Source organism: Eptatretus burgeri, chromosome 12, assembly GCF_056783735.1.
Source record: "Eptatretus burgeri isolate ZD-2024b chromosome 12, Ebu_testis_v1, whole genome shotgun sequence".
Lineage (NCBI taxonomy): Eukaryota > Metazoa > Chordata > Myxini > Myxiniformes > Myxinidae > Eptatretus > Eptatretus burgeri.
In genome coordinates, this window is record NC_140972.1 from 25,564,752 (window position 1) to 25,581,205 (window position 16,454).

Consider the following 16,454-nt stretch of genomic DNA (forward strand, 5'->3'; position numbering starts at 1 on the left):
GTGTGGCAAAGATTGACCATGTCCTCATTGACGGTCGTTGGAGGATGATCCAGAACTGCAGGGTCTACCGGAGTGCTCAGTTCCTCAATACTGACCACAGGCTTGTTGTGGCAACTCTAAAGCTGCACCTTAAATCCTGGAGAATGGTACCATCCCAGCCTAGGCTGGATGTTGGCAAGCACAGGGATGAGAGAGTAGCTGAGGAGTTTGCGAACAGACTGAGTGGACACTTGGGGGGACTGGGTGCTTTGGGGGGTCCTGAAGAGTTGTGGAGCGCCTTCAAGACCACCGTCCTTGATGTTGCCGGTGGATGTCTTGGAGCTCACCGCAGGGCAAAGAAGAATTTTGTCTCTCAAGGGACACTGGATACTATTGACCAGAGTCGCAGGGCCAGGCTGAATGGCAGAGCTGAGCTGTTCAGGGAGCTGAGGCGTAAAACTGTACGTGCACTGAGGGTGGACAAGGAGGCCTATGTGCGAGGAATCTGTGAGGGGGTAGAGCATCACCTGTGGACAGGTGATTCTCGTCCCGCTTACAGGGGAATTCGCGCATTAAGTTCATCCAAGCCCATCCCTCGGAGCACTGCAGTTCGAGCAGAGAGTGGTAGGCTCTTGACAGAGGAGTCTGAAGTGAAGGCCCGCTGGGCCGGTTACTTTGAGCGGTTGTACCAGGCTGATCCCCCAGCTGTCGAGTTGGACGTCAAGGGTGTTACAATCCCTGTTGCTGACCCTCGAATCAACTGTGGTCCACCATCGCTTGTGGAAACACGGGCTGTGGTGAACCAGTTGAAACGGGGCAAAGCTCCAGGGATCTGTGGCATCCATGCTGAACTTCTCAAGAATAGTGGAAATGCTGCACTCGTGTCGTTGCATGCAGTTTTGTGCTCTGCCTGGAACACAGGCATCATCCCAACTGACTGGAAGAGGGGCCTTGTTGTCCCTCTCTGGAAAGGGAAGGGTGATTGCCAAGACTGCAACAACTACCGAGGGGTGACGCTGCTCTCAGTGCCGGGCAAGGTCTTTGCTCGGATAATTCTTGATAGGGTTCGCCACCATCTGCTTGAGCACCAGCGTCCAGAGCAGTCAGGCTTTACACCAAAGTGGTCAACGATTGACCGTATCCTTGCCCTTCGTGTCCTCACCGAACGCAGACGAGAGTTTCGGCAGGGGCTGCTTGCAGCCTATGTTGATCTCTGTAAAGCATTCGATTCAGTGAATCGGGATGTCCTCTGGAGGATTCTTGGTCTTCGTGGGGTGCCACCAAAACTGATCGATCTGATGTCTGAACTCTACTCTGGTACTGAGAGTGCTGTGAAGTGTGGTGGTACCATCTCTGACTTATTTCCAGTTGTTACTGGAGTTAGTCAGGGATGTGTACTGGCCCCCACACTTTTCAGCACTTGAATGGACTGGATTTTAGGGAGGAGGTCGGAGAGATCAAGTTGCGGTGCATCGTTTGGGAATGTCAAGATCTCGGACCTTGATTTTGCAGATGATGCAGTCATCTTTGCGGAGACTTTAGACATCCTTTTGGGGGCCCTCGAGGTGCTGAATGAGGAGTCGGAGCCGCTGGGATTACGGGTTTCTTGGGTCAAAACTAAGATCCAGGCTTTCGGTGACATCTTGGATGCTGCTGTCCTGTCTGTGTCTGTTTGTGGTGAGGATGTTGAGGTCGTGGAGAGATTCACTTACCTTGGCAGTGATATTCATGTCTCTGCTGGCTGCGAGTCAGAGGTCAATAGACGTCTGGGTCGGGCCTGGGGAGTCATGGATTCACTGGATCATGGGGTGTGGCGCTGCCGGTATCTGTGCGGGAGGACGAAAGTCCGAGTCTTCAGGTCCTTGGTACTTCCAGTCTTGCTCTATGGATGCGAGACTTGGACTCTGACCAAGGATCTGAGACGGAGACTTAATTCCTTTGGTACCAGGTCTCTTCAGAGAATCCTTGGCTATCGCTGGTCGGATTTTGTGTCCAACGAGCGGTTGCTGAGAGAGACTCGGATGAGATTTGTTACCTGCATAGTCCGTGAGCGTCAGCTGCGGCTGTATGGACATGTGGCTCGTTTTCCTGATGCTGATCCTGCTCACCAGATTCTCTCAGCGAGGGAGTCTCATGAGTGGATGAGGCCAGTGGGCCGACCACGTGCCTCGTGATTGCAGCAGGTTGACCATCATCTCAAGGAGATGGGGATGGGCCTGGCATCTGCCTGGGGGATGGCCAGACAGAGGCCCCTGGAGTACCGGCGGAAAGTGGACGCAGCGACGCGCTGTTCTGGAACATGCTCCCATACCTGACCTGACCTGGAAAGGCAGTGGACATAGTATATCTAGGCTTTAAGAAGGCATTTGATAAGGTACCACATCGGAGGTTGTTAGCCAAAGTAAGTGACGGCTTGTGGAGTGGCTGGTCAGGTAGCTAATTGGATCGCAAACTGGCTTAGTGATAGGAAGCAAAGAGTGGCTGTGAATAGGAGGATGTCTTGCTGGGAGAATGCAAGTAGTGGGGTACCTCAGGGATCAGTACTCAGACCATTACTATTCATTATTTACATCAACGATTTGGATAATTAGGTGAAGAGTAAGATTTCCAAATTTGCAGATGACACAAAGCTTGGAGGTAAGGTGGATAACAGAAGGGGTGGTGATCAGATTCAGGAAGGTATTGATACTTGGATGGGTTGGGCAAAACATTGGCAGATGGAATTTAACCTGAGCAAGTGTAAGGTGTTGGGGATGGGAAATAACTATGAAAATAGAGATTACAGGATGTAAGGGGTAATTTTGGAGCGTGTCACACAGGAGAAGGATCTGGGGTTGGTAATAGATAAGGGAGGTAAGCAGGCAGCACAATGCCAGGCAGCTATAGGTAAAGCAAATCAGGTTTTAGGTTGTATTCGGAGGGGGATCATTTAAAAATCAAAAGAGGTGGTGTAGATGCAATAGGAAGGACAGAGATGCAATCGAGAGGGTTCAGCACCAGGGCTACTAGATTGATTCCGGGCCTAGCTAGACTCAACTATGAGGAGCGGCTGAAGGAGACAGGGCTTTATACACGAGAAAGGAGGCGGTTATGAGGAGATATGATAGTGTTGTTTAAGATAACTAGTACGTGCCCGTACGTGCAAAAAAAAAAAATTCAAACCGCGAGCCAGAAACAACAACCACACAGGCCATTCCTTTGCTCTCGCATGCCCATACGTGCAACCCCCCCCCCCCAAAAAAAAAACTTTCAAACAACCACACTTTGTGTTCCTTCCCTCTCATAAACGACAACTGGATTGGGCCATTTTGTTTATCTATAAATGCGCATAAGAAATCGAGAAATTATTACAACACAGTAAGTCATCACTATCCGGAAGTGGTGCGTGCCCGTAGGGAATGTTCATATGCATTCCACAAATTATCGCTTGCATTGAAGTAACAACTGCTGTGATACTTCCACACACAGAGTTAATTAAAATCAAGTTTACCTCCCTGTCTTTGCTTGCCATGACATTCGCTGCCATTGACCATTGCCATTCCTACGCCACGGTAACTAAATGGCCCCTTTCCCCATCGTAACGGCACGGCACGTGACGTCATCGTCGGCCGGCCGCGCACCGGCCTATGCAGCAACGTGTCCTGCCATTGGTTGGTAAATAAATGGCCGCAGCAACGTGTCCTGTCATTGGTTTGGTAAATAAATGGCCATAACTTGGGAAGCACTGGTCCGATTAATATCAAACCTTAAAAAGGCACATCCTCAGGTCCCCAGCAATATACCTGGCAAGTTACAATTAGATTGGACCAGTGGTTGTCAAGAAACAGCGGTCACACACACACACACACACACACACACACACACACACACACACACACACACACACACACACACACACACACACACACACACACACACACACACTGCTGGAATTATAGATAGATGAAAGGTAAAGATAAAATAAGTCAAGATGAATTATTCAACAGAGTAGACAGTGATAGGACCAGATGCCATAACCTGAGAGTAAAGAGTCGGAGAGTTAAGACGGTAGTAAGGCAGGGGACTTTTACTCAGAGAGTAGTTAATGCATGGAATGGTCTCACTGGAAAGATAGTGGCAGTAGAAACAGCAGATAAGTTTAAATTGGAATTAGATAGGTACCTATGCCTGGTGTTGGCTTAATGGTTAGGGTGGTGGGCTTGGGATCTGAGGATCCTGAGTTAAAATCCCCCCTTTGCTGTTGAATTAATATCAGCTGGGGTTGATTCTGTCTGTCATCCTTCTGAGGTTGGCAAAATGAGGACCAGCTTGCCGGTATCCTGTGTCGGAATGGTGACCCGTCCAGGATTGTACCCAACAGCCAAGGAGACTGCTTAGGCAGCACCAACACTCTGCACGGAGTATGGTCCTGATGGATGGATACGTACCTGGAAGTTATGGAGATAGAGGGGTATAGGGATGTTGGCAGGGCTTTTAAGTAGTTTGAGCATTGATGGGTGATTGTGTGCATGTGTACGGAGTGCTCTTGGTGGGGGTCTCATCAAGGAGTGTTGTGTGGTTGATGTTGTGTGGTTTTTACCCAAGCCCCCTCTCCTGGGGGGGAAAAAAATACAAAAACTATAAAAAAAACATTTTACGTTTCCTTATTTTCATCTGGAGTTGATAAATTGGTGTGGTTTTGATGTGGTGCAGGCATGATGGGCTGAATGGCTTCCACCTGTGTCTAATTTCCTTGTGTTCCCTTGAATATGAGTTCTTACAATGAACCTTGTTACAGGAGGAGGCCCATCAAGCCAGCACAATGGTTTCCAACATCTAGCCACATCTATCCTTTGTGAATGCTGAGCATCAAGCAAGGAAGCAGCACAAACCATTTAAAAAGTCTTTGTTTTGACTCAGCAGGGATTTGAACCACCAACCACCCAGACTCAGAGCAGATACCCTCACCATTATGTCATCAAGGCCGAGGATGGTTCCAATGAGGTGGTGTATATAGTTCGGTATATAGTATATTGAAGCCATCAATAAACATTGATAAACACAACGTTTTATCATGACCACTGACCAAATATTTTGGGGTAAAGAGGTAAAATTGAATTCTTCCACAGTGTACTCAAGTGGATCTGAGTTAATCTGAACCATTAGGTGATAAGGGTTTGCTCAAATGAGGTTGTAAAAGAGTTGGGACTCCATTGAGTAACCAGTTTGATATAAGTTTCCCTATTCACAGCATGATAGAACACTAACACGACAGTCAATCAGCCCCACAGTTTTATGACAAGCCAGTGTGTTCACAAGCATACATCCACCGTTGCTGATTAATATTGGTTGGTAATTACTCTGGACATCACCAGCACCCTCTGTTTTTTCTGGCATGCTCCAAGATCGCATCCCATGAAACCAGCCAGCAAAAAAACATTTGCAGTTTTTCAGGCTCTTTTTAGCTTTCATATCCTCCTTTGGGTAGTAGGAGGAAGTGTTTGCTCAATAATTGTAGATATTGGGGTACTGTAAGTCAGGCAGCTGCTCTGCATTAGCTTGCTTCTTCACGGGGGGAGGGGGGAGGGTCAGCAAGTTTCCCAGCAAGCTGTAAGGATCCGGTACCCCAGCGACTTCTAATTTATGAATATACCAATGCCTGTTCTGCTTATCTAAAAGACTAACAGCATTGGATAAGCTAGAACAGTGGTTCCCAACCTTTTTGGGGTCGTGTACCCCTTCGCAGCCGCCTGCATGGCCATGTACCCCTCATTCCATCGGCCTTCTCAAACTAAAAACAGAGTCGGGAACTCTCATAGTTTAGCTTGATTTCATTGTAATAATTACAGCCCTCATGTTAGGGACAACCAGCACAAATAGGTTGTCACCTTAATAAGGCAGGCAAAAAGATACAATAACAATATTCACAATAGGTTACTTTAAAAAAATGAAAAATTGCATTCACTATTTTACTTTAAAAAAATCAATAATGCCTTATTTATTTTAAAAATGTGAACAAAACTACAGGATCTTTTGGTTACACAGGTTGATCAAGATTTTTCTCTTCAATTTCTCAAGTTTTCTTTTCTACATAATGAACAAACAAACAACAGCATGGTATCACAATGCTAAAATAGCCAATTCAGTGGGAGTACTGGTCTTGTATTGTTGCTGAGAGATCATGAATTTGTGGAACAGTCTTCGACAGCGCAACCCGCATGTCATCTTTAACATCCAGGTTATTCGTCGACTTGGTCTTCTTTGTCACTAGAGTGGAGAATACTGATTCACACTAATATTTTGTCACAAATGGGACCAAAAAAGGGAAAGCTCCCCATGTTTTGGAACTGGGTCAACCCTCCATGAATCAACACCAAAATTGGAGTAACGTGACCGCATCAAATTGGACTTGGAGTTTTTGGTTGCTTCTCAGATCAATCAGCTCGTCTTTTGCCGCATCACCATCATCAATATCAAGCAGATGGATGGTGAAAAGGTTCCTGACCCAAGCTTTCTGCTGGCAATGCATCGACATCAAAATAATTGCAGTAATTGTTCTTCAGAGACTCCAAGGGTGCTTCAATATCCGTGAGAAGGACCTCCAGAATACGCTGCTTGCCTTGTGCAAGGAGTTCGTCCAGGAGAGGAAAATTTTCAAAATCCCAGCACAGACTCTCCTCTACCACAGTTCTAGTTTCGCTTAGAAAGCCTATATTTTCTCTTGCGCCTCAATAATGGTAACACCTGCACCCTGTACAGAAATGTTGAGCTGATTGAGCATTGCGAATACATCAGCAAGGTAGGTCAGCGTGAGAATGAAGCAATGATCTTTGAAGAGTTCCTGGAGGTGCTATTCAATTGGTGCCTTCTCCCTGAGAAAAATCTCCATTTCAGTCCGGAGCTCAAAGACACGATTGAGAACGAGCCCTCATGAAAGCCAGCACATCTGGATATTAAAGAGACGCACATTGCGTCCTGCTCCCATCTCTCCAGTGAGCACTTTGTAGAGGCGGTGATTGAGGGCCCGGATCAGATGAAGTTGATACATTGAATAACAATGCCCAATAAGGCCTTCAGATGAGCGGGAAGAGTTTTCGCCCCAAGGACATGACAATGAATGGTGCACTGAGAAGAGAGGACATGAGGAGCGACTTGTTTTACGAGGGTGGTGAATCCTGATGCCTTTCGTAACATTGCTGGAGTTACCCAGTTCACAGAGAGCCAGCAGGATTCCAAGACAGGTTTTTAGTTTCGAAAAATGCATCAATTCTTTCCTTCATATTGACTGCCATAATTGTTTCAGCCAACTGCCAACACGAGGACTTCTTCTTTGATGCTCTTCTCGTGGACATAGCGCACAAACGCAATCAGCTGAAACATGTTGGAGACGTCTGTTGACTCGTGCAATTGAAGACTCACTTTTGCTGGGCTCCTTTATATCTCCTCAACAACTTGTGCAAGAATATCTTGTGACAGTTCATCGATTTGCCAGCAGATAGTATTGTTTGATAGCGGAACCTGTGGAAGTCTGTTCTTCATTTCTTTACCGCACATAATCTCAGCCATCTCAAGCGCACATGGCTGAACCAACATTTCAGCAATCGTGTGCACTTTTTTAATGCCTCTGCCGACGAAGTCGCCGGATGCATTCTGTTTTCGGGTTATCCGTCTGACTGTCCGTCCATCCGTCCATTCATGATAGGTTTTCGTTACCGCGATAACTTAAGAATGGCTGAAGGGATCCAAGTCAAACTTGGAATAAGTATGCATAATGATGCAAAGATGAACTGATTCGATTTTGGAGTGAAGAGGTCAAAGTTCATGCTCAGTAAAAATTCTGTTATTGCACTAACTTGTGAACCAGTGATTGGATTTTGTCCAAACTTGATACAAGTGTATTGTGATGTCAAGTGTATTGTGAGACATGTAAGTGTATTGTGAGACATTGTGATGTCAAGATGAACCGATTAGATTTTGGCACCAACAGGTCAGAGGTCATATCAGGTAAAAATGTGATACTTGTGAAGAACTGAAGGGATTTAAATCAAATTTGGTACAAGTATTATTGTTATTATTATTAACTCGCCGAAACCCCGTCACAGACGGATTCCGTTCCATGAGCCCAATACGACAACCAGTGGCGGCTCTTGTCAGAGCCGGATCCCAGTCGATGTACTCCATGGCCTTACCTAATGAGGCCTACAAAACGTCCTTGTACACAACATTTTTGGTGTACACTACTCCTTTTTAATTTTTGGTTTTCACCGTCGGTCGCACAAATTATGACCATACAAATATGACACTGAATTTTTTTGGACTCAAAATAGTTACATAGGACATAGGACACATAGATAGGTACTAAATATGAAGTGTATGAACTCTCTAACGTGAGACCTTAACCCGGGTTGAAGTAGAAGTCTCTAACATGAGACCTTAACCCGGGTAGGGACTTCGATGACGCAACTGTGAACTTAACCCGGGTAGGGACTTCGATGACGTGGCTGTGACCTTAACCCGAGTAGGGACTTCAATGACGTGGCTGTGACCTTAACCCGGGTAGGGACTTCGATGATGGGGCTGTGACCTTAACCCGGGTCGGGACTTCGATGATGCAGCTGTGACCTTAACCCGGGTCGGGACTTCAATGACGCGGCTGTGACCTTAACCCGGGTAGGGACTTCGATGACGCGGCTGTGACCTTAACCCGGGTAGGGACTTCGATGATGGGGCTGTGACGTTTCATCATGGAGTAAAGTATTCATCTGCTAAGGATTTTTTGGATGAAAAGTGTTTATTCTGCTTCAGAGTTGAAGGTTGATTATTGCCACTGTGTGCGATGCACTCTTACAGGTACGAAGTTTCTTTCAGTCCAGGTCACAGTACCAAGAAAAATGTGTCGCGACCGCTAGGAGGAGCACAAAACTGGTCCTTCAGTATCAATATATTGATCATGTGGGCAGAGGAATATCGGTCGACGTCAAAGAGTGTCATTCAAGTTCTGTTTTGCGATTCGGTAAGTCACTCGAACTGAGGCTTCAACCACTAGTTGTCGCTTCGGAACAAATCTGAATGTTGCTAGCATGCCACCCCTCGCGAATCAAGCCCTTTTCACCTCAAATGATGCACGGTCATCATTTGCATGATTGGGATGAATGTTCTGAAGATGTTACTTGAGTTTTGAGTGCTTTAATATAATCCATTCCCAAGGATCTTCGAACAGAGCAAGCATTGTAAAAGTTGTGTCCCATTTTTATCCATTTTCATGGTGAAGACAAAGTCGTTGATAAACCCGTCTCTTTTTCGACATGATAATGCAAACAAGCAATGAATCTGTGAAAGGAAGAAAAACGTGTTAATTAAGTTGTAGAGTATCTCATTTTTTTTGTGGACAACATAAATAACAAATGAAAAGGTAAAAAAAAATCCAGAAAAAACGCACAAAACAAATACGAAACTTCAAAGGTCGTTTGTGTACATGTACCCCAGGTTGGGAACTCCGAAACTAGAGCCACTTGCAGGTGCAGATATTTCTCCAGACATTAAGTAATCACGATCCAGATCCAGATTGTTTACCGTCTGGATGACCAACAAAATGTCAGACCAACAGGTAGTGATGTCACCAACTTTGGTCAGTGAGAACCCTCGATAGGACGCGCAGAATTTTTATCAGTAAGCCTCTGATACCATTTTGGATGCTTTCTACATTACTTATTTGATGCCACCGTAGTCGGTGGGTAATTCACGGGATTGACCTGAATACACAAAACCTTTAGCACTTTGTCATAGTAAGGGTCAATGTTAGGCTTTCCAAATGCATGGAAATACCTTTCCACCTCCATTTCATGACATTTCAGAACAAGGCCAATATTTATAACCAAATGGAATCTCCCTGTGTCATGTCTTTGATGAACACCGAGTACTCTCTGTTCACTTTTTCTCGCCCAATCTCCTAATCTCAAATTTTTCCCGCTCACATTTTCTTTCTTTTTTCTTTCTGCTGACTTCATTTTCTCCAGCTCCAACTCATTTTATTTCATTGCAAATGGTGTTCTCAGCTGTTTGGTTTGCGTCAGGAAAGGCATCCGGCTGTAAAAACAACAACCCGTTTTGGAATGTGGATCTTGGGGAATGTGGAGTATGGTAGGGCGTACCCCATATGAAACATGCAGAAACATCGCCGGTTTCTGCGAGAAATTGGCAAGGGCTACCGTATCAAGGGTAGATGAGGTTAAAGAAGCAAGTACGAGAGAGGAGTGAGGAGGTGTGGGGGAACACATTGAATGTGGGAAGTATGACTGGGAGAGGTAGAGAAATTACTGATGTGATGGGGGGAGGAGAGTGCAGATTCTGTGTGTGCAGGAAACAAGGCGAGAGACATAGGAAGCAGCTTAAAACTTTTCTGTGGTGTTGGAGATGGGAGCAGAAACATTGTTGGTATCATATTGGATAAAGACTTTAAGAAAAAAGTGGTGGAGGTGGAGAAAGTAAGTGACAGAGTTATGAGCATGATGTTAGATGTTGATGGACGAGTGATCAATGTGATCCGTGCTTATGCCCTTGAGGTTGGATGCCAAGATGATGAGAAGGATGCATTTTGGGAAGAGAGGGATAGAGTGATGGCAAAGGTAACAGGGGCAGAAATAATATTGGTTGGAATTTACTTCAAGAGGAATGTTGGTGAAGCAAATGGAGGTGTGGAGAGAGTGAAAGGTCTTTTTGGAATGGGAAAGAGAAACAAATCAGGAGAGCAGTTTATTGATTTTGCAGTTACATATGATATGGCAGGAGAAAATGCATGTTCCCTTAAAGACAAGAACATCAGATCACATATAAGAGTGGAGGTAAAGTGTCACAGATAGATTACATTTTGTGCAGAAGGGGTAAGTGTAAGTGGAAGGAAGTCAAAGACTGTAAGGTCATACCTGGTGATGTAGTAACACCCCAGCATTGAATGTTGGTCTTAGATCTGGTTATCAATGGAGTGAAACGATGTAAGTAACAACGAACACCAAAGGTGAGGGAGTATAAACTGGGAGACAAGGAGTACATGGAAGCGCTTGCTGAATGAGTCTTGAGAGAGTTGAGAGCAGAGGAAGTACAAAAAGGGAGTTCTGAGTAGGAGAAGATTTCAAACAAGATCAGGAAGGATGGAAAAGAGATTTTGCGTATGATTACAGGTAAGTGAAAGGGTGATAAGGAGACCTGATGGTGGGATAGGGAAGCACAGGAGGTGATTTAGGAGAAAAAGCAAGCAAAAAAGAAGTGGAATGAGGTCAATGACCAACAGAGTCAAGATGAGTTTAGGGTAGTAAATAAGAAGGTAAAGTAAGTGGTGGCAAAAGCACAAGCTTGTCGAAGGATGTATCATGATTTGGATAAAGAGGAGGGACAGAAGATTTGTTTCACAATCGCAAAAGTCAGAGACAATGCGTCCAAAGATATCTCCCACATAAGAATGATCAAAAATGAGGACAACACAGTGCTGAGAGATCTGGACATAAATAAGAGATGGAAAACATACTTTGAGAAACTGATAAATGAGGAGAACCCAATAATTCAGCGAGTAGAACCTGCTGTGAATGAAGGGATTACAAGAACCACCCAGAAGGAGGAGGTTGGGAAAGCATTAGTGAAAATGAAGAATGGAAAGGCAGTTGGGCCAAAATGCAATACTTGTTGAAGTATGGAAGGTGTTGGGTGAAGAGGGTGTTGATTTCTTGCTCCAACTGTTCAGGAACATTTATGAAATCGGAGAAGAAAAAGAAGAAGAAATGCTGAATGAGCAAAGATAAAGTATATCAGTCCTGATTTACAAGCAGAAAGGAGATGTGCAGGTGTGCAATAACTACAGGGGCATGAAACTGATGATGTCGCACACAATGAAGATCTGGGAAAGAATTATTGAGAAACGATTGAGGGAGGAAGCGATGGTCAGAGAAGAGCAATTTGAATGTCTGCTTGGTAGGAGCACTGTGGGCACGATTTTTGCCCTTAGGCAGATGATTGAAAAGTGTGGAGGACAGAAGGATCTACATTTAGTGTTTATTGATTTGGAAAAGGCCTATGATGGAGGGCCACAACAAGAGTTGTGGAACTATTTGAGTTAGTTCTGTGCCAGAAAAGTATGTGAAGCTGATCCAGGATATTACATTGGGGGCTCTACACACATGAGAAGCAGTGTTGGAGTGACGGATAGTTTCATGGTGGAAGTCGGGGTATGTCAAGGCTCTGCATTGAGTCCATTTTATTTGCCATTATGATTAGCAGAGTACCCGCCCGACAGGCGATCTTGTTCCAAGCATGCAACAGATTCTTCTGACACGCCTTTATTTGGATGGTGTACAGGCAACTGACAGCTGCTTCAATCGCTCCTAAGAATAAAATAAAAATAAACCAATGTCACCCGCTGGGTGACTCGTATCTTGCCAAAAGGTGACCACGTGTGACTTCTTTAAGGTCACACTGAGGTGAACAGAGCTGCTATCCACCAGGAGCGACTCCTTGAGGAATATCTGCCTACGAGAGATTCCGATGAGAATCGTTCTACAGAGTAACCATGAAAAATATGCGTTTGCCTCATAACGTCACCAAATGACGTCATAATGTCTCAAGCTAGACATATCAAGAAAGCACTCATCGAGGTGTTCAATTTGAGGTACTACACGATATGGTTCCTAAAACTTGAAAATTTGACCTTGGGGTCAAATATGTTTGACCTCAGGTGCTAACCATGAAGGTCAAGGCCAATCGCCACCAAAAATTAATCAGCTGAGCGCCAGACCATGAACTATATTCCCATGAAGTTTGAAGACGATCTGATCAAAATTACTCAAAAAATAAGGGTTTCGTCGACTCCCCTGATTTGCGACAAAGTGACCTTGACCTTCAAAAATTTATGCGCTGAAAGGGACCTCTATAGGCCTCTGATATGCGAAGTTACAAAAATTTCCAATGATAACTGTGCTCTGCAGAATTTTTTATACGTGATTACAGACAAACAAACAAACAAACAAACAAAAAAAACATACAAGCTGACTAACATATCTTGCAAAAACTTCGTTTTGGCAAGATAATAACCCGGGTTACGTACATGAAGCAAAAACATACCTACTAATTATAATTCAAAACACCTCAATGGACTGGAAAAAGTGGGGACAGGAGTACTGCACTGTTGAGGGTGCAGACTTGTAATACCCTTTCCCAACTGGAGGGGCGCTACACGATACACATTGACTTAGAGAATTTGCATCCCCCCGAACACCACCTGCAAAGATAACAAACTCAAATGAGCTAAGATCCTCGTCCTCTGAATGATGACGTCATAAAAACAAATATGACGTCATTGTGATGTATCAGGTTTGCGATAAATTATCTGTGCTAATGCCCGGCTTGATTCCCGCAAACAAAATTCAAACAGCTTGCCTCGTTTCGGAGATAATGGTATAGGCAATTTCCATTAGCGGCGATATTATGACGTCAACTTTTTTTTCTAGGAAGAATTTCCAAAATCGGAGATGGTTACTACTATACCTGCGCATGGGCTTTCTGCATATACATGGCAAGTTTCACGAAGATCCGATGAAAACTCTGGATTGTGAAACCAAAAATGTCAAAAAAATAGGAATGGCGTCATAAAAGTTGATATGACGTCATAGTGATGCATCATATGTGCGGTAATTAATCTCTGCTAATGCCCTGTTCGATTCCAGCAAACAGAATTCAAAAAGCTTGCCTAGTTCGAGATAATTTTTAGGCGATTTCCATTAGCGGAGATATTTTGACGTCATAACTTTTTTTCTCGGAGGAATTTTAAAAATCGGACATGGTTACTGTCTGAGTAGGGTATTTTTACATATATACGCCAAGTTTCAGGAAGTTTCGATGAAAACTGTAGGCTGTGAAACAAAAAAGTTCACAAGAAGAAGATGAAGAACAACAACGTGAGTAAGACCTAGAGATCCTCCACAAGGATCTAAAAACACCCCTATACACTAAATGGGGTCATGCTGATCCTATCAAGCAAGTAGCAAGTCTGGATGTAATCGGCCTCGAACTGTAGGAGGAGTAGCGCAACAATCAAACACCGGTCCGTGAATTATAGTAAGGATGAATGTTCTGACAGCTGATGTGAGAACGCAGACACCATGGAGCATGCTGCTTGCGGATGACATAGTATTGTGTGCTGAAAGTAAGGGAGAGGTAGAATTGAAATTGGAAGAATGGAGGAATTGGCATTGGAAGATTGAGGCTTGAGGATTAGTTGGTCAAAGACAGAGTACATAAGATGTACAGTGAGTTGTGAAGAGGTAGAGGGAAATGGAGTGGTGATGCAAAGGGAAAAGGTCAAGGAAGTACAGAAGATTAAGTACCTGGGGTCAGTAGTATGGCAAGATGGTGAGTTAGATATGGGGAGACGAGCAACATGATACAGGCAGGATGGGGTAACTGGAAGAAGGTTTCAGGAGTGCTTTGTGATTGATAGATGCTGATGAGAATGAAGGGAAAGGTGTACAGAATGGTAGTGTGGCCAGCACGGTTGTCCGGTGTGGAGACATGGCCGATGATGAGAAGGTTGGAGCAATGATTAGATGCGAGCGAGATGAGGATGCTGAGATGGTTGTGTGGTGTAACATGAGAAGACCATGTGAGGAGCTGTGAAGGTGGTTGAAGCATCTAAGAAGGTACAGGGAAGTAGATTTAGACGGTATGGACATGTGACAAGAAGGAATGAGTACGTGGGCAGAAGGATGATGGGAATGATACCACCTGGAAAGAGATGGTGGGGCAGAGTGAAGAGGACATGGAGTGATTGTGTGGAAGTGGACATTGAAGGAGAATGGTGTGGATAAAGAATGGGTATACGACCAATACGATCGAACCAATATGGAGAAGCAGGATCCGTGTCAGTGACCCCACTTGAAGTGGGCTAATAATGCTGCAGAAGAAGGAGAATATTCTCAGCTGTTGGGTGGTAATGTCTCTTCCCTCTTCAATGTTTCTTCCCTCGTGGGCCGCAGAGGCACACTTGCCTGTCAATTTGACATTGCGGAGACCATCATGCTTCTTGAAATGGTCAAACCATCCCCTACTCGCTTGGAATGGACTGAGGCCGCCCGTACCTGCGTCACTTGTGCTTGCGCCACCCATATAAGCCAGGTGCGGGTTGGTACGTATCGCCTTTGTGCAAATGAGAGGTCCACTTAAATGCATGTTCTTCTGTGTGTTGTCCCCAATCCATACACTGAGAACCTTCTCCATCCTTTCAGTGTGGACATCCTGGACGTGGTTGACCACTTTGGGACGTGGTACAGTGCTCACCACAACACTTTCTCGGATCGCCTTCTCATTCTTCCATACGTAGCAAATGGTGGATTTGTTTACTCCATACAGTCTGCCCACAGAGGCCACACTGTCCTCTCGACAGCTGGTCCAGCAGCTCCACTTTGTGACTCAGGCTCATCACTTTCTTCTCCCTCTTGGCAGTCAACGCATCTCCGGCACTGGTCTGGCGCTTAGGAGCCATGTTTGATCAATGAACAAATGAGTGGAACAAGAGTCAAAACACCAGTCTTGGCAGATGGAGAACATCATGGGAACAATGATGGAGACCCAGGACATAAGTCGTCATGCGGGAATTGTGGGTAGCTGCAGGATTGGTGAGTAGTCTGCCCAATGTTTGTAGGGATGTTGGTGGATACTGACGTTTTACTCAGCTGGAGGTAGATGTGGTGAAACGTTTTAATTGTGGAACTCACAGGAGGCAAGGGAGTTGGGGGGGGAGGGGAGGGGGTGACATCTTCAGTAGGTCATAATAGATGCGGTGAAGCATTTTAATTATTTAACTCATGGATGCTAATGTTTTAATCAGCTTGGGGTAGACATCATGAAACATTTTAATTGTGCAATTCACGGGAGGTGGGGGTGGTGAGGGGGAGGCATCTTCAGCAGATCGTAGTAGATTCCGTGAAGCGTCTTTATAGCATGAATGGAGGAACAAGCTGCACAGCTGGGTTTATAGTGTGAATGGGGCCTGGGGGGACATGCCACATGGCTCTGTTACATCGTGGCTGGTGAAAGATTTGTTTTATGAATGTGTAATGTGTGTGGCACGTGGAAGATCAGTTTTCACGTACAGTGCAGTACTGTACAGTATGTACATGCAGCTCGCTTGTAGCATGGCTGATGGAAGATATGTGTCAGAACTGTGTGACGTGCGCAGCTCATGGAATTTTTTTTTTGTCCGCGAAACACTGCGAATACACAAAACACAGGCCCGCGAATGATAAAGCTGGTTGCAGTTTATAAACCGCAAATACGTGGGGTCTGCGAATAGCGAATCTGCAAATAGCAGGGTCCGACAGTATTTAGAATTTTAATTACTCGCAGAGTACCTGCCCTACGGGCGATCCTGTTCCAAGCATGCAACACGATCTTCTGATGTATACCTTTATTTGGGTGATGTAAAGGCAACTGACAGCTCTGTGTAGGTAAAAAAA

At 45.0% G+C, this 16,454-nt stretch overlaps 1 protein-coding gene across 2 annotated transcripts in view; it reads left to right on the plus strand.

The window, feature by feature from the left end:
* Positions 1-16,454, plus strand: part of LOC147015277 (uncharacterized) — a 31,932-nt gene that overhangs the window by 13,196 nt on the left and 2,282 nt on the right. Inside the window, exon 3 of one of the 2 annotated variants that reach the window (XM_085849862.1) lies at positions 8,809-8,971. In XM_085849862.1, the coding sequence (XP_085705988.1) occupies positions 8,809-8,971 (163 nt within the window). Of the gene's footprint in view, positions 1-4,756; positions 4,975-8,808; positions 8,972-16,454 lie in introns of those variants that run through there. The other variant, XM_085849863.1, reaches the window with a different exon arrangement.